The sequence below is a fragment of the Lissotriton helveticus genome, chromosome 12, assembly GCF_964261635.1.
Source record: "Lissotriton helveticus chromosome 12, aLisHel1.1, whole genome shotgun sequence".
NCBI lineage: Eukaryota > Metazoa > Chordata > Amphibia > Caudata > Salamandridae > Lissotriton > Lissotriton helveticus.
This window is the reverse complement of record NC_136073.1, coordinates 66,910,423-66,929,767: the sequence shown is the minus strand read 5'-3', so window position 1 is coordinate 66,929,767 and position 19,345 is coordinate 66,910,423. Positions and strand designations below refer to the sequence as shown.

The 19,345-nt window shown below is 45.3% G+C and overlaps 1 protein-coding gene across 2 annotated transcripts in view; it reads right to left on the bottom strand.

The window, feature by feature from the left end:
• Positions 1–862: 862 nt before the first annotated feature.
• Positions 863–19,345, bottom strand: part of LOC144798687 (uncharacterized) — a 59,912-nt gene continuing 41,429 nt past the window's right edge. For both annotated transcript variants that reach the window (XM_078669685.1, XM_078669684.1), the window contains one exon: positions 863–1,117. In XM_078669685.1, the coding sequence (XP_078525811.1) occupies positions 960–1,117 (158 nt within the window). In that variant the 3' untranslated portion in view covers positions 863–959. The remainder of the gene's footprint in view (positions 1,118–19,345) is intronic.

The window sequence follows — 19,345 nt, the reverse complement described above, 5'->3', positions numbered from 1 at the left end:
TATTGTTTTTCACTTTCACATTGAACAACACCAAAAATGCTGACCTGGATCCATAAGGTATTTGATTAGTTGATTCAATTTCACTGTTTTCAGTCATTGTACATCAAGTTGTACAAAGTAAACCAGTCTCTTGACCGGGCGCTTCATCGGTTTCTTTCTCTTAGTTGAAGCAAATGGATTAAGAACCTCCTTGTAAATTTCAGTGCTCATATTACCTCTCTGCTGTGCCCCTGCCTTTGACGTGGCCCTCCATCAGACATCATGAGCATCGCCACCATCCTACGTACAATGGTCATCTTCTTCGTTGGAAAGGGGGTGGGTTCCTGATAAAGGTCTCAGGTGCACCTTTTTTCCAGATTCTTTTGTGATATGCAGCATCTCTTTCAATTCTTTTTGAAGTCAGTCAGCCGGTATGTTCACATCAGTATTTGCCAGAGTAGCTGGGTTCACAGTTGTGTTCTGTTTCTCTTCTTTGACCCTATTCAGTTCCCAGGAAGTAGAATATGTCTGTCTGATGTTGGGGGGGGACCCCTAAATATGCAATACTGACATTTGGTTGCCACTGCATCCTTGTGGGCGTTGTTGCAATGCTGGATGAGAGGGAGTCCGGATACGGGGGTGCTAATGTTGTTCTCGGAGGATCCGAATAGCCGTTAAAGAGATATGGATACAAATATGTCTTTTGGCAATTTGCTTACCAGGAATTTTAAAACATTTTCTACCAACCAGCAAGAGACCCACAGGTTATTTGGATACCCATTTGATTTTTGCTATAGAGTAACTTATTATCCAAACCCTAAAAATGATGGAGTTGGCACCAATGATGAAGCTGGAAAATAAAACAAAAAAGGTATACAACATCTTGAAAAGTTTCCTTTATTATGAAAGCACAAAATGTGGTGAGCTCAGGGAAGATGCTCAGATTCTAAGGTCCCTCAGCAATGGTTTAAGACCTCAAGCTACAACTGAGGACTCGATGTTCCGTGTCTGTTGTAGTAGAAGCTCCGATCCACGTCCTTCTCGTCTGGTTCCGCGGGTGTGCTGAGGAGATTCTCTCTCTTGAGGTCTCGGAGCGCCTGGAAGTGGATCGAGGTGAGGTGGCCCATCTCCTCCCACACTGCAGAAAACAGAGACATGTAATGAGAAACAGAGGCAATGAAAGCAGCAAAAGGGAGGGACCCACAGAAAGGAGGGAGGGGTGAGGAGAGGGACAAAGGAGCATAGGGTAAAGGAATTCTATGCAAGGCATCTTGAGCGGGCTTCCAGCCTGGCAGCAGTATAGAGGCGATAGTACAATGTTTAAGTTCATCTAAGGCAGTCGCTCATGCTGCTGGTAGCATTCGACATTGTCAACCGTGAGATTCTTATAGACAGTCTTGAAGGTTTTGGAACTTATTGACCTGGCTTTGTGCCTTAATAAACAGACAGAATCAGAAGGCTACGCTATCTCCTTTTCTGTCGTCAGTGCAGAAGAGCATACGGGGCATAGCCCAGGCTCCATTTTGTCTCTTTAATATGTTCTTCCTCTTGCTTCTTGTGAAGAAATCGGATGTAGATGGTGTTGTGTGAAATCTCACCATGTAATACATTACCAATCCTTCTTAGGACCAGTTAGGCTTCGTTTGTCGAACCTTAGCTCAGCCTTTGGTAGCTGTGGCCTTGAGCAGTCAGATTTCCACAAAGGAACGAGTGTTAAACATTTAAAGAGTACCAAAACAATTGAAGAAGAAAGAAGAACGACTCTCAAGAAATCTGACACCAATTTATAAAAATAGGTTATATTTTTATGATTTAATCGACACCAAAATGAAAAAGATCCACCAGAGGGTTCCAGAAATATAGATTTACAAGGAACAATAAAGCAAGACTTTTCACTTAACCGTGAACAAGCATTGGCAAATTCATCAAATTTGATGCTTAGAAACTTTCTTAGCAAAAAGCTACAGTAAGGATAGGTGCAGTGCAGTTACTTAGAAGAACTTTGGGTAACCACCTCCAGTGGGGAGCCACTCAAGTGGACAAACAAGGTCAAAAGGAACAGTTACCTTTGCAAGAAAAGCACTCTCCAGTCCAGTTCCACTGTCAATGGTCCCTTGCCATTGACTTCTCTCGAGCGGTCCTGATGGAAGGGTTTGAGGATGCTGAAGACGCTCAAGGATGCTGAAGATGCAGTGTGGTCAACTGGGGTCTACCTGGAGTTAATCCTCGGTCCACGGTCCAGGTGGGGTGATGTTGGCCACATTGGTCAATGTCCCTTGTAGTCCTCTTTGGTCCAGCAATAGTCCAGTTACCACTGGATTACTGGTCACGTGCACAACAAAACCAGTGATTTGTCTCTTTCGGTGATAACTCTCCTTCTGGGTGACTAAGCTGCATTCCTACGACACTCCTCTGGGTCCAGCAAACTCAGATGCAGATTTTGAGCACTGGGTCTTGGTCTCCCGGGCTGCACTGTGATGGGAAGTGGCGATCCGGTGATCTGGGCTACCAACTCACCCAGACAGGCTTCCTCATCTTTTGCGCCCTGTGCTACAAACAGGAAGGCAGCCAACTGAGTTTTGGAGTCTCTGCTGCTGGTTGGGCTCGGGAGACTACTTTTCCATAAGCATGACACCACAGGCACAGTATCTAGCTTTGCTATCCTAAGGAGCAGCAGGTGTGATCCAACTTCGGTGCAGACTCTTCTTTGCCGGTTCCAAGATCATTAAAGCAGTCCTTCTTCAGGCCTCCTCGCTAGTCCATGCTAGATTTGAGTTCTGGGAGCTAGGGGTGCCATGTTTATGCCCAGAAAGTTCCCTTAGAGGAAGTCACAGCCATTGGCCAATGGGCTACTTGGTCCCCTCCCGCATGATGACAACTTCCTGTGAAGTGTGGCCTCTAGCTAGCCCTTGTGCTTTATTCTGCCCACTCCCAGGATGGACCAACCCTTCTCTTGGAATGTGGGGCTCTGTAGTCCACCTTAGGAGTGGGGCTACTTGGGGGCTACATCTCCATGGAGAAAATGGTTTGGCCAGTGTTTCCCCCGCTCTGTCCCCGATGCCAACCTGTCTACCCGGACAAAAGAGCAGCTCCTCTCGTGTTTGTTCACCATTTGCTCTTCAAAGGCGACTTCCCCTTTGACGCTTGCCTTTTGGGCTAACACCCAGTGTGGCTTCCTTCGAGGTAACACCTCCTCCAGCTGCAGGCCTCTATGTTATTTGTTCTGGGAGCGATTTACAAGTCCCCCCAGGAAGGCAAATGCTGTTTCATGGCCAACATCTGCAAATGACCACTGGTAAACCTGACAAAATCAACAAGGTGCCCCTTGTTGCATCAAATCGATCTATTAATAATTGTACATTTGATGATACATAACTCACAAAAGGAGGAAATTATTGTGATTATTCAATGCTTTAATGTATTTTATGTAATGCAGAGTGTACAAGTAAGCTATTTATGTCACCTTCCACGTGGGACAATTGAACCCCATCACCAGTTACTACTAAAAGAACATAAATACAAAAAAAACATATGGACAAAGTTAAAAAAATAAATGTATATGTACAGAAAGCCAGCCCAAGGTGTAAAGGATAGAATGTCCAAGAAGTCCAGCCCTGATTGTTTAAAAAAGTAACACTTCAATATCTTCTTTTCTCCAGATTCAGTACCACCGTCAAAAGCTCGTTTTATAACGACATTTCAGTCCCCTCCTTCGCAATTCATGGAGACACTGGTAAACGTAGGCAACAGAATGGCAGCTTTCTAAAAGTTGCGTATAGCAACAAGTCACATTAATTTTGACTTAGGCGTTAAGTCGGGCTTAATATAGCGAGTTGTTTGATACCTTGAAGTACCAACTTTAGTAGTTCCATTCCGAAGTTAGCACAGCTGAGTTGTCAGCATGTAACCCTGTACTGGCCACAGGGGCTACTAGACCCTTTAGCAGTTTCTGCTGTCAGAACATGTAAAAATCATGTTCTAATTTGAACATGCTGCCCCCTGCCTCAGGACTCGATAGGCCTGCTGTAGGGGCCATCTTTACGTATTAAAAAGGGAGGTTTGGGCTTTGCCATCGTTTTAAATGGCAAAGTCGCGTTAGCAGTTTTAAACTTCTCTCCCAGTCTGCAGTAGGAGGCTAGGAGATGCGTTTTAACTTGTCCCTCTCAGGGTGGCACAACAAGTGCTCCAGTCCCTGAGGAGACACTTTTACATACAGGTCCTGTGAACCCCTGGTACCATATACTAGGTACTTATAAGTAAGTTCACTTAGGTAAATCAAACATACAGGTTTAAGGGACTGATCATGGGCACTGAGGTCTGGTTAGCAGGCATCAAAGCACTCTGAGTCGAAAAACCAGCAACATCATTCTAAAACTTTGGGGGTGACCATTCAAAAAGAGGCATTTCCTTGCACTTATTTGCTTCAACCTAGAGGGTTTACTTTTTTATGTATTCACACAACACTCAAGTGATCTTACTAATGACATGAGAGCTACTGCAGCTAACCTACACCAATGTTTAATTAAAGGCAATACCTGGATGACCTAAAACTAACTGAAATTGAATGTAGATAAAACTGGGATTTTCCTCTTCTATGTCTCTCATCCTTTTTTCTGGGAGCTCCTCTCCTGACCACAAGTTCTAGGTGATCGTCCTACACCCATGGCCTGTTTTAGAAATCTAGGGGTCAAATTTGACACACGGCAGACCTTTCCACCTCAAATTAAAGCAGTGGTCAGCTCACGTTTTTACTAGTTAGGTGTCCGCATAGGATTCCAAACTTTTTTTCTTCCTCACAAAGTTCAGATCAGGAATACTTTTATCTGCTCACAGTTGGACAGCTGGACTGTACTTTGCCTTGCTTTACCAGAACCTCTGCTTTGTTCTCTACAACTGATGTAGAATGCTGCCGCCAGGATGGTCCCAGGCCAGCAAAATTGGGATATGTGACCCCTGCTCTCTTTTTATCACCCTGGTTCCCTAGTAGACAATGGGTATTTTTTAAATCTGTGTGCTTAGTGCATAAAGCTCTGTAAGCTAAAGCCCAGTACTACTCTCAGCTGATGATTTAGCTCATATCACCCACCACAGATGCTTGGATCTGTGTGCTTAGTGCATAAAGCTGGGTTAGCTAAGCCCAGCACTTCTCTCACATGAAGCTCTTGCTCATATCACCATCACGGATACCTGGATCTGTGTGCTTAGCTCACCCTGCTTTAAGCAGTAAGCCCAGCACTTCTCTCACATGAAGCTCGTGCTCATATCACCATCACAGATACCTGGATCTGTGTGCTTAGCTTACCCTGCTTTATGCAGTAAGCCCAGCACTTCTCTCACATGAAGCTCTTGCTCATATCACTATCACAGATACCTGGATCTGTGTGCTTAGTGCATAATGCTGGGTTAGCTAAGCCCAGCACTTCTCTCACATGAAGCTCTTGCTCATATCACTATCACAGATACCTGGATCTGTGTGCTTAGTGCATAATGCTGGGTTAGCTAAGCCCAGCACTTCTCTCACATGAAGCTCTTGCTCATATCACTATCACAGATACCTGGATCTGTGTGCTTAGTGCATAATGCTGGGTTAGCTAAGCCCAGCACTTCTCTCACAGGAAGCTCTTGCTCATATCACCATCACAGATACCTGGATCTGTGTGCTTAGCGCATAATGCTGGGTTAGCTAAGCCCAGCACTTCTCTCACAGGAAGCTCTTGCTCATATCACCCATCACAGATACCTGGATCTGTGTGCTTAGCTTACCCTGCTTTATGCACTAAGCCCAGCCCTCTGTCACATGATGCTTTAGCTCATATCACACATCACAGATGCTTGGATCTTAGTGCATAAAGCAGGGTAAGCCACCCCCAGTACTCTCTCATATGATGGTTTAGATCATGTCACCCATCCCAGATGCTTGGATCACAGCACCAGTGTTTCCTCCAGTCTCCCATGGGAGCCAGGTTGGGTGGCCGGGCTTCTCAGTGGCAGCCGCCACCCACTGCATCTTCATCCTCTGCCCCTGTATATGGAGACCAACCTGCTGAAATATCGGCAACCATTGACAATCTAGCTGTATCCATTAAAGAGCAACTTCAAACATAAGAGGTACTACACCATCTCAGCGCCGCCACGGTGTCCTCTGCAGAAGAGCGCTGAATAAAAACAAATAAACTGACAAAATCTAAAAGAAAATGAGGAATTATAGGAGAGAAAAAGAGAAGTGCAATGAAATGACTGTAGGGGAAATGGATTGGAAAGCAGAGAAAATAATATAATAGCTAGAGATTTTGGTTTTATGGTATTTATTTTTTAGACATTTCCATCTTGTTTGTTCACATTTATTTTTTGCTAATGTTATCTGCATTTATCCATATTTATTTTATGTTTTGTGAACAAATGAAGGTGTAACTAGTGCTTTTCCACATTTATTTACCAGATAAATATATACACACACAAGGGTGTCTAATTGGATATACTGCTTTATGGGGATATAAATAATGCATCACTCATAAGGAAGACACTCATCTGAGAAAACCATGATTGCAGTAGACAGGTGGTAACCTGCAGTTCTTTGAAGTTTCATCAGGAAACCTTTCCCCAAATCGTTTTAAACCCTCCTACCTGTCAGTCAGCCCAACCATTGGCCAGCAGTCATTATTGACAGCATTGAGAACCGCTAAAAAAGACACCTATTTTCCATTCCATTTGTCTGTATTTAAAAATGCAGACCGTGGGATATATAATATAGTTCTCTGTGGTTATTTATCAGCACACACCAGTAAAAACGGAAAAATGGGAGCCTTAATTATCAGTAAATATGTGGTGAGCCAGAGATAGTAGAGAGGCCTGGGTAGGGTGCAGAAGAGGGTAGAAAGGAGATGAGAGAGGGCAAAGGAAGTGGGACACAGAAGAAAGCCAGATAATGATAGGACAACAAAAAGAACATTTTAACAAAGGGAAACGTGGGCAAGGGAAGGTAAAAAAGAGAAAGAAAAGAGGGGAGGTGAAGGGGCAAGGAGGAGATGGGCACAGATGAGAACCATATAAGAGGCGTGTCAAGGAGGGAGAAAATAGTTGAGAAGGCAGAGGAAAGAGTAAATGAAAAATAAGTGAGGAAGAAAAAGAGAAAGTTAAAATAAGTGGTAAAGGAGATAGGTAGAAAGTAGGCGGGATGATAGCACACAAAAACTTAGGCTTTTGCCACCAATACACCAAATATATTATAATATAAGTATGGCCAACAGCCTGTAAGTCTCGTCCTGGAGGCGACCCTGTTGGCTTGGTCTATGCTTGTTTTGTCATACTTTGGCCAAAAGCTATATATTCTTTTCCTCGAAAAACAAACATTGCCTTAGTAGTTCAAGGCAGTAAAGGGAACTACTTGGTGTGAGGATACGCTTCTTTTAAAAGTGCAGAAAGCCATCACTCACAGTGAAGTTAGCCAATGGCTGAGGTGGGAGGACACTTTGCCCCATGCAACATGCTGTAGTGGGTGAAAGAAAAACGTGGATGAGACAACAGACCAATGGAGGAAGAGGATTGGCTAAAGCCCTTGTAAGTAAGAAAATATCATTTTATTAAATTCAAAAGGACTTATACAACACCAGACTTAAATATATGATACTACTATATATATTTCTAAATTTGCAATGACTCACCCCTGCAGATATTTATTAAACTAATGAAGGCAGAGCTTTTTCACATGGGCAATATTCAGTTTCCCTAAGAATGTTTACTCTGAGATTCATGGGCAATATTCACTGTAACCGAGCGCGCATGTGAGCACCAATAGGCAAGACGTAGTGTCAATGAGAGTGTGTCTATGCAGGTAAGGGCAATATGCACTGTAACCGAGCGCGCATGTGAGCATCAATAGGCAAGACGTAGTGTCAATGAGAGTGTGTCTATGCAGGTAAGGGCAATATTCACTGTAACCGAGCGCGCATGCGCGCATCAATAGGCAAGACGTAGTGTCAATGAGAGTGTGTCTATGCAGGTAAGGGCAATATTCACTGTAAACGAGCGCGCATCAATAGGCAAGACGTAGTGTCAATGAGAGTGTGTCTAGGTGGGTAAGGGCAATATTCACTGTAACCGAGCGCGCATGTGAGCACCAATAGGCAAGACGTCGTGTCAATGAGAGTGGGTCTAGGCGGGTAAGGGCAATATTCACTGTAACCGAGCGCGCATGTGAGCATCAATAGGCAAGACGTAGTGTCAATGAGAGTGTGTCTATGCAGGTAAGGGCAATATTCACTGTAACCGAGCGCGCCTGTGATCATCAATAGGCAAGACGTAGTGTCAATAAGAGTGTGTCTATGCAGGTAAGGGCAATATTCACTGTAACCGAGCGCTCATGTGTGCCTCAATAGGCAAGACGTAGTGTCAATGAGAGTGTGTCTATGCAGGTAAGGGCAATATTCACTGTAACCGAGCGCTCATGTGTGCATCAATAGGCAAGACGTAGTGTCAATAAGAGTGTGTCTATGCAGGTAAGGGCAATATTCACTGTAACCGAGCGCGCATGTGAGCATCAATAGGCAAGACGTAGTGTCAATGAGAGTGTGTCCATGCAGGTAAGGGCAATATTCACTGTAACCGAGCGCACATGTGAGCATCAATAGGCAAGACGTAGTGTCAATGAGAGTGTGTCTATGCAGGTAAGGGCAATATTCACTGTAACCGAGCGCGCATGCGCGCATCAATAGGCAAGACGTAGTGTCAATGAGAGTGTGTCTATGCAGGTAAGGGCAATATTCACTGTAAACGAGCGCGCATCAATAGGCAAGACATCGTGTCAATGAGAGTGTGTCTAGGCGGGTAAGGGCAATATTCACTGTAACCGAGCGCGCATGTGAGCATCAATAGGCAAGACGTAGTGTCAATAAGAGTGTGTCTATGCAGGTAAGGGCAATATTCACTGTAACCGAGCGCTCATGTGTGCCTCAATAGGCAAGACGTAGTGTCAATGAGAGTGTGTCTATGCAGGTAAGGGCAATATTCACTGTAACCGAGTGCTCATGTGTGCATCAATAGGCAAGACGTAGTGTCAATAAGAGTGTGTCTATGCAGGTAAGGGCAATATTCACTGTAACCGAGCGCGCATGTGAGCATCAATAGGCAAGACGTAGTGTCAATGAGAGTGTGTCCATGCAGGTAAGGGCAATATTCACTGTAACCGAGCGCACATGTGAGCATCAATAGGCAAGACGTAGTGTCAATGAGAGTGTGTCTATGCAGGTAAGGGCAATATTCACTGTAACCGAGCGCGCATGCGCGCATCAATAGGCAAGACGTAGTGTCAATGAGAGTGTGTCTATGCAGGTAAGGGCAATATTCACTGTAAACGAGCGCGCATCAATAGGCAAGACGTCGTGTCAATGAGAGTGTGTCTAGGCGGGTAAGGGCAATATTCACTGTAACCGAGCGCGCATGTGAGCATCAATAGGCAAGACGTAGTGTCAATGAGAATGTGTCTAGGCGGGTAAGGGCAATATATCACTGTAACCGAGCGCGCATGTGAGCACCAATAGGCAAGACGTAGTGTCAATAAGAGTGTGTCTATGCAGGTAAGGGCACTATTCACTGTAACCGAGCGCGCCTGTGAGCATCAATAGGCAAGACGTAGTGTCAATAAGAGTGTGTCTATGCAGGTAAGGGCAATATTCACTGTAACCGAGCACGCATGTGAGCATCAATAGGCAAGACGTAGTGTCAATGAGAGTGTGTCTATGCAGGTAAGGGCAATATTCCCTGTAACCGAGCGCGCATGCGCGCATCAATAGGCAAGACGTAGTGTCAATGAGAGTGTGTCTATGCAGGTAAGGGCAATATTCACTGTAAACGAGCGCGCATGTGAGCATCAATAGGCAAGACGTAGTGTCAAGGAGAGTGTGTCTATGCAGGTAAGGGCAATATTCACTGTAAAAAACCGCGCATGTGAGCACCAATAGGCAAGACGTAGTGTCAATGAGAGTGTGTCTATGCAGATAAGGGCAATATTCACTGTAACCGAGCGCGCATGTGAGCATCAATAGGCAAGACGTAGTGTCAATGAGAGTGTGTCTATGCAGGTAAGGACAATATTCACTGTAAACGAGCGCGCATCAATAGGCAAGACGTAGTGTTAATGAGAGTGTGTCTATGCAGGTAAGGGCAATATTCACTGTAAACGAGCGCGCATGTGAGTACCAATAGGCAGGACGTAGTGTCAATGAGAGTGTGTCTATGCAGGTAAGGGCAATATTCACTGTAAACGAGCGCGCATCAATAGGCAAGACGTAGTGTTAATGAGAGTGTGTCTATGCAGGTAAGGGCAATATTCACTGTAAACGAGCGCGCATGTGAGCACCAATAGGCAGGACGTAGTGTCAATGAGAGTGTGTCTATGCAGGTAAGGGCAATATTCACTGTAACCGAGCGCGCATGTGAGCATCAATAGGCAAGACGTAGTGTCAATGAGAGTGTGTCTATGCAGATAAGGGCAATATTCACTGTAACCGAGCGCGCATGTGAGCATCAATAGGCAAGACGTAGTGTCAATGAGAGTGTGTCTATGCAGGTAAGGGCAATATTCACTGTAACCGAGCGCGCATGCGCGCATCAATAGGCAAGACGTAGTGTCAATGAGAGTGTGTCTATGCAGGTAAGGGCAATATTCACTGTAACCGAGCGCGCATGCGCGCATCAATAGGCAAGACGTAGTGTCAATGAGAGTGTGTCTATGCAGGTAAGGGCAATATTCACTGTAACCGAGCGCGCATGTGAGCATCAATAGGCAAGACGTAGTGTCAATGAGAGTGTGTCTATGCAGGTAAGGGCAATATTCACTGTAACCGAGCGCTCATGTGAGCATCAATAGGCAAGACGTAGTGTCAATGAGAGTGTGTCTATGCAGGTAAGGGCAATATTCACTGTAACCGAGCGCGCATGTGAGCATCAATAGGCAAGACGTAGTGTCAATGAGAGTGTGTCTATGCAGGTAAGGGCAATATTCACTGTAACCGAGCGCGCATGTGAGCATCAATAGGCAAGACGTAGTGTCAATGAGAGTGTGTCTATGCAGGTAAGGGCAATATTCACTGTAACCGAGCGCGCATGCGCGCATCAATAGGCAAGACGTAGTGTCAATGAGAGTGTGTCTATGCAGGTAAGGGCAATATTCACTGTAACCGAGCGCGCATGCGCGCATCAATAGGCAAGACGTAGTGTCAATGAGAGTGTGTCTATGCAGGTAAGGGCAATATTCACTGTAACCGAGCGCGCATGTGAGCATCAATAGGCAAGACGTAGTGTCAATGAGAGTGTGTCTATGCAGGTAAGGGCAATATTCACTGTAACCGAGCGCTCATGTGAGCATCAATAGGCAAGACGTAGTGTCAATGAGAGTGTGTCTATGCAGGTAAGGGCAATATTCACTGTAACCGAGCGCGCATGTGAGCATCAATAGGCAAGACGTAGTGTCAATGAGAGTGTGTCTATGCAGGTAAGGGCAATATTCACTGTAACCGAGCGCGCATGTGAGCATCAATAGGCAAGACGTAGTGTCAATGAGAGTGTGTCTATGCAGGTAAGGGCAATATTCACTGTAACCGAGCGCGCATGTGAGCATCAATAGGCAAGACGTAGTGTCAATGAGAGTGTGTCTATGCAGGTAAGGGCAATATTCACTGTAACCGAGCGCGCATGTGAGCATCAATAGGCAAGACGTAGTGTCAATGAGAGTGTGTCTATGCAGGTAAGGGCAATATTCACTGTAACCGAGCGCGCATGTGAGCATCAATAGGCAAGACGTAGTGTCAATGAGAGTGTGTCTATGCAGGTAAGGGCAATATTCACTGTAACCGAGCGCGCATGTGAGCATCAATAGGCAAGACGTAGTGTCAATGAGAGTGTGTCTAGGCGGGTAAGGGCACTATTCACTGTAACCGAGCGCGCATGCGCGCATCAATAGGCAAGACGTAGTGTCAATGAGAGTGTGTCTATGCAGGTAAGGGCAATATTCACTGTAACCGAGCGCGCATGTGAGCATCAATAGGCAAGACGTAGTGTCAATGAGAGTGTGTCTATGCAGGTAAGGGCAATATTCACTGTAACCGAGCGCGCATGCGCGCATCAATAGGCAAGACGTAGTGTCAATGAGAGTGTGTCTATGCAGGTAAGGGCAATATTCACTGTAACCGAGCGCGCATGTGAGCATCAATAGGCAAGACGTAGTGTCAATGAGAGTGTGTCTATGCAGGTAAGGGCAATATTCACTGTAACCGAGCGCGCATGCGCGCATCAATAGGCAAGACGTAGTGTCAATGAGAGTGTGTCTATGCAGGTAAGGGCAATATTCACTGTAAACGAGCGCGCATCAATAGGCAAGACGTCGTGTCAATGAGAGTGTGTCTAGGCGGGTAAGGGCAATATTCACTGTAACCGAGCGCGCATGTGAGCATCAATAGGCAAGACGTAGTGTCAATGAGAATGTGTCTAGGCGGGTAAGGGCAATATATCACTGTAACCGAGCGCGCATGTGAGCACCAATAGGCAAGACGTAGTGTCAATAAGAGTGTGTCTATGCAGGTAAGGGCACTATTCACTGTAACCGAGCGCGCCTGTGAGCATCAATAGGCAAGACGTAGTGTCAATAAGAGTGTGTCTATGCAGGTAAGGGCAATATTCACTGTAACCGAGCACGCATGTGAGCATCAATAGGCAAGACGTAGTGTCAATGAGAGTGTGTCTATGCAGGTAAGGGCAATATTCCCTGTAACCGAGCGCGCATGCGCGCATCAATAGGCAAGACGTAGTGTCAATGAGAGTGTGTCTATGCAGGTAGGGGCAATATTCACTGTAAACGAGCGCGCATCAATAGGCAAGACGTAGTGTCAATGAGAGTGTGTCTATGCAGGTAAGGGCAATATTCACTGTAAACGAGCGCGCATGTGAGCATCAATAGGCAAGACGTAGTGTCAAGGAGAGTGTGTCTATGCAGGTAAGGGCAATATTCACTGTAAAAAACCGCGCATGTGAGCACCAATAGGCAAGACGTAGTGTCAATGAGAGTGTGTCTATGCAGATAAGGGCAATATTCACTGTAACCGAGCGCGCATGTGAGCATCAATAGGCAAGACGTAGTGTCAATGAGAGTGTGTCTATGCAGGTAAGGACAATATTCACTGTAAACGAGCGCGCATCAATAGGCAAGACGTAGTGTTAATGAGAGTGTGTCTATGCAGGTAAGGGCAATATTCACTGTAAACGAGCGCGCATGTGAGTACCAATAGGCAGGACGTAGTGTCAATGAGAGTGTGTCTATGCAGGTAAGGGCAATATTCACTGTAAACGAGCGCGCATCAATAGGCAAGACGTAGTGTTAATGAGAGTGTGTCTATGCAGGTAAGGGCAATATTCACTGTAAACGAGCGCGCATGTGAGCACCAATAGGCAGGACGTAGTGTCAATGAGAGTGTGTCTATGCAGGTAAGGGCAATATTCACTGTAACCGAGCGCGCATGTGAGCATCAATAGGCAAGACGTAGTGTCAATGAGAGTGTGTCTATGCAGATAAGGGCAATATTCACTGTAACCGAGCGCGCATGTGAGCATCAATAGGCAAGACGTAGTGTCAATGAGAGTGTGTCTATGCAGGTAAGGGCAATATTCACTGTAACCGAGCGCGCATGCGCGCATCAATAGGCAAGACGTAGTGTCAATGAGAGTGTGTCTATGCAGGTAAGGGCAATATTCACTGTAACCGAGCGCGCATGCGCGCATCAATAGGCAAGACGTAGTGTCAATGAGAGTGTGTCTATGCAGGTAAGGGCAATATTCACTGTAACCGAGCGCGCATGTGAGCATCAATAGGCAAGACGTAGTGTCAATGAGAGTGTGTCTATGCAGGTAAGGGCAATATTCACTGTAACCGAGCGCTCATGTGAGCATCAATAGGCAAGACGTAGTGTCAATGAGAGTGTGTCTATGCAGGTAAGGGCAATATTCACTGTAACCGAGCGCGCATGTGAGCATCAATAGGCAAGACGTAGTGTCAATGAGAGTGTGTCTATGCAGGTAAGGGCAATATTCACTGTAACCGAGCGCGCATGTGAGCATCAATAGGCAAGACGTAGTGTCAATGAGAGTGTGTCTATGCAGGTAAGGGCAATATTCACTGTAACCGAGCGCGCATGCGCGCATCAATAGGCAAGACGTAGTGTCAATGAGAGTGTGTCTATGCAGGTAAGGGCAATATTCACTGTAACCGAGCGCGCATGCGCGCATCAATAGGCAAGACGTAGTGTCAATGAGAGTGTGTCTATGCAGGTAAGGGCAATATTCACTGTAACCGAGCGCGCATGTGAGCATCAATAGGCAAGACGTAGTGTCAATGAGAGTGTGTCTATGCAGGTAAGGGCAATATTCACTGTAACCGAGCGCTCATGTGAGCATCAATAGGCAAGACGTAGTGTCAATGAGAGTGTGTCTATGCAGGTAAGGGCAATATTCACTGTAACCGAGCGCGCATGTGAGCATCAATAGGCAAGACGTAGTGTCAATGAGAGTGTGTCTATGCAGGTAAGGGCAATATTCACTGTAACCGAGCGCGCATGTGAGCATCAATAGGCAAGACGTAGTGTCAATGAGAGTGTGTCTATGCAGGTAAGGGCAATATTCACTGTAACCGAGCGCGCATGTGAGCATCAATAGGCAAGACGTAGTGTCAATGAGAGTGTGTCTATGCAGGTAAGGGCAATATTCACTGTAACCGAGCGCGCATGTGAGCATCAATAGGCAAGACGTAGTGTCAATGAGAGTGTGTCTATGCAGGTAAGGGCAATATTCACTGTAACCGAGCGCGCATGTGAGCATCAATAGGCAAGACGTAGTGTCAATGAGAGTGTGTCTATGCAGGTAAGGGCAATATTCACTGTAACCGAGCGCGCATGTGAGCATCAATAGGCAAGACGTAGTGTCAATGAGAGTGTGTCTAGGCGGGTAAGGGCAATATTCTGTGTCACTGAGTGTATGCGCCGCATTAATTGGCGTTATCTAGTTTCCATGAGAGTGGGCCTTGGCAGCTTCTCATGAGCAATATTCAGTGCCACTGAGTGCACGTCATGTTACATTGATTTGCATAGCGCACTAATCACCCAAGAGGGTCGATGAGAGAGTATGCAGGTGGCTATTGCAGGGCAAGATACTCCGGCACTGAGCATGAGTGGATGGACATCAACGGGCAATATTCAGCAAGAGGGTATATACGGAAGGGCAAAATATTGTGTCACTGAGTGTGCATACTTTGTCACTGGAAGACAAACTTCTGAGTCAACGAGTGTCCAAGCAGTGGCATTCATGAGCAACACCTACTTTCAAAGAATGTGTTTAGGAAGTCACTGATTGAAATATCCTGTCTCTGAGCATGTTAACACTGCCATTGAAGAGGGAGATTCTGTGTTATATACTAACAACTCCCCATCCTTACCTCTCCCTGCCTTTTTATGGTAAAGCGCCTAGACACCTCCGGGTACATGTAGCGCTATATACATCCTTCATTTCATTTAGTATGTATGCATGTAACAAATAGAAGGCCGCACTTTGTGAAACTGAGTACATATATAATGGATGAAGGACCTGTCAGCATTATCAGCGAAAGGGTGTACAGGAAATCGCTGAAGTCCTGCGACTGACGGGCAGTAGTGCGTATCGCTGGGCGTGTGCACATACTCTAGAACGCAAGGACAATATTCTGTCACTGAGTCAGTATATATACGTGACGCTGAAAGGTAATGTCTTGGGTCATTGAGTGTAAACACCCTGCACCAATGGACAATATTCTGTGTCAGTGAGTATGTGTACACGCTGGCATTCAAGCTCAGTAGTATATGTCACTGTGTGCATACGCTGACTTGAAGTAAAATAGCTAGTGTCACTGAGGGCATACATGCTGGCATTTACAGTAGCAGTCCGTCACTGGTGTATTTGCACTGGCTTCGGAGGGCACCATTCTGTGTCACTGACCGATGAGCAATATTCTACACCACTTCCTGTATACATTGGTTTTTTAATGATTCAGCATCAACATAGTGCACACACCACCAGGTAAATGACTTGTCCACACTCGCCACGAGGACAAAACACCTGTTCTTCTAGCAACTCAAGAACATTACCAACACTTGAGGTTACAAAAGAATGAGTTTGTGGTGGACTGCTTTATTATGGGTCTTATTTTTGGATTTCGACTAAGATTTTGTAATTGTGGACTTATGTTTTTTTCACACATTGGTTACAACTAAAGTGCAAAGTCCCTCCATTAGATTATGCTTTAATTTTTAAATCTACATTTGAGGGGAGAGGCAGTAGCAGATGTGAAAGATTGCACCGAGGATGATTCCAAATCAAATGCACACACGTGATTGAGACACTACACTTGATCAGTGTACGTGAGTCACTTTACAATAGAACACCAGAGCTTAGGGAACTCAGAAGTTACATATAAAATCAATGAGAAGATATCATGGCATGAACTTATTTCACCCAATAGATATTATGTTCCCTCTGCTCTCCTCAGAAACCTCTGCAACAGAACCTCTGTTTCTGGGGAGAGAAAGCTGAATGGCTAGTGAAGCTTGGGTGGGAATATCTTGCACTATGTCCCAGGTAGGGTCTTGACAACTTTTGATAACTGGACATCTTTGACAATTGTGTCTTTTTTATATTGTGAATAACACGACCCTGTATGATTTTACATGTGTATAAGGATTAACCTTTTCCTCAAACAAAAAGACCGAGAAATCATTTTAACATATGGCATTTTATTAATGTGTATTAATGTGTATTATCTGTGATTTTATGAACTTGTAATAAACTTTTTTTTTTCTTAATAGATCACATGATGTTTTTTTACATTTGTGTCTTCACCATTCTTTTTTACTGTGTAATCATGTGATTGTTTAGACATAGTTGGCATTTTTGAGTTATGAGGGTAGTACTGTAAAGGGTCCCTCGAGTTGGTCGCATTGGACCTTTGATATGCTTAATCTCCTCTCTCCTGGTCCCTTATTGAATCTTTAAGGAGCCCTCCCTTCCTTTTATTACTTGTCTTCAAGGTAAGCCACCTCAGTCATCTCAAACATCTTTGTCAGTGGGCCCATAATGTCTAGTAGACAGTCTTAGCAGAACTTTAGCTCTTTATCAAGACCTTTCGTAGGGTCCTTTCCTCCCTTGGCAAAACATGTCACCACCTTTGCGTCTAGATCTGTGGTTGATGCAATCTTATCCGAGAGGTAAGGGTGTGGGCATTCAGATCTCACGCGAGACCTGACTTTTTTTGGGATCTCCTTCGGAGCCGAAAGGGGAGGTACTCAGCAATGTGCTGGCATGGAGCCCATTCTGGGGATAAGGGGTGTTTAAGAAGGAGTGGGTCAAACATGCTTTCCCCAGATCGGCCCACAATGCCCTTTTTTGACCCAGAGGTCCTTGATGCCTCATCAGTTGTACCCATATTTCTTACCTCTAGCTCCTCAATATCCGGGTTAAATTCAGTGGAGTAGGAGAGGTTAATTTTGTCCTTTAACTCCTCATCGCTATCGATGGGGATGAGTAACTCAGGGCCTACTTCCTGCCCACCTGACATGCCCAAGGCACCGTCCATGTCATGGCCAAGGCGTAATGTCATCTGGTTGAGTCTTTGGATTTTTTAGCCCCTTCAGGCAGGTTTTCTCCTGTCGTTCTTTTTCTCTGGGCCTTAACCGCCTCATCTGCCTCTTCGGGTGTCTTGTGCCAGCAACTTGTCAACCTTTCTTGTGGAGGATTTCAGATTTGTTATTAACTGTATCAATCAGTACCCACATTACCTTATCTAGGGCTTTATATACAAGTCCCTCCAGTTTGTCTTCCATAGTATTCTTTGAAGCTTTGCGGGAGATGCTTAAGGTGAGTATTTGTCAAGATTGCTAGGGCGCTGCGCAAGTAAACTGCTGTTCTCGCAGTTGGTTAAACTACAACTGTCAGATATCAAGCAAATTGCTCAACAACAAAATGGCCACTTCAGTTTCCCAACCTATTTAATTCTATACAAAAGTCCCAAAAGGACGTAAAAAGAGTTTTCCATCACAAGGTTTTGGCCGGGCCGGGAGAACACTGGGTCGGTTCCTCTGCCATGGTCAGAGCTCATCAAGACCCTACATGGGACGGGGGAGCAAGATCCGCCCAGAAGCAGAGATTTTGTGGCAGAGGTTTCAGGGGCGAGTGGAGACAAAGAGGCTTTTCAGCAGGTAAGACTTCTGAAAGACCTCTCAGATACCCCTATAAAGGTGGGAGGAAGACTAGCCCAATTATGTGGGAACTGGAATTTGGTGAGCCCGGATTCTTGGATCCTGGATACAGTCAAAGGGTACAAGATAGAGTTCATATACCTACCGATACAAAGGAAGAAACCCCGGGAGATAACCTTCTCACAACAAGATTCAATCCTAGTGGCAAAGGAGGTAAAAGACTTCTACACCAAAGGGGCAATACTAGAGGGAAAAGAGTTAGGCTTCATCAGCAATGTTTTACTAGTGGAGAAGAAAGACTAGGGGTTGAGACCTGTTATACACCTAAAAGAATTGAACAAATGGGTGTTTTGCCACCACTTTTGAATGGAGGGAGTTTACCTACTCAGGGACGTGCTGAGAAAAGGGGACAGGTTAACTTGTTTAGACCTGAAAGATGCATACCTCACTATCTCTATCTGGACTCCACATCAGAAATATCTCCAGTTCACGCAGGAGGGCAAACTCTGGCAGTGCTGCAGCCTCCCCTTTGGTCTTTCATCAGCCCCGCTGTTTCAACAAGGTCCTACGCCCAGTAGCCGGTTGGCTAGGAGCAAGAGGGATAAGACTGATATTGTACTTAGACGACATACTAATTATGGTTCAATCCAGGGAAGTGGCATCACAACACAGATCTCACAATAAAACTCTTAGAACACCTAGGATTTGTTATAAACATGACAAAATCGTCCATAACTCCAAGCCAGGACTCTCAGTTCCCGGGTTTGTATCATAAGTACAGTTCAAGCAGAGTTAAAATTACCTAGGGAAAAAATTTAGGAAAGTTCTGATGGAGTTAAGGAAAATACTAAAGAAAAGGGGATTCTCACTGAGAACATTAGCAAGGGAACCGGGCCTCTTGTCCTCAACGACCCAGGCCATACATCCGGGCCCCCTGCACTACCGGGCCCTCCAGAGACTCACGCCAAAGTATTGAGATTGAATCAATCCTATTTCCAGACAGTATCCCTGGACTCAGACTTGAGGAAAGAACTACTCTGGTGGTTGAGGAAAGCAGAGGCTTGGCACTGGAAAGAGCCATTTTGGGGGAAGAACCAGAGATG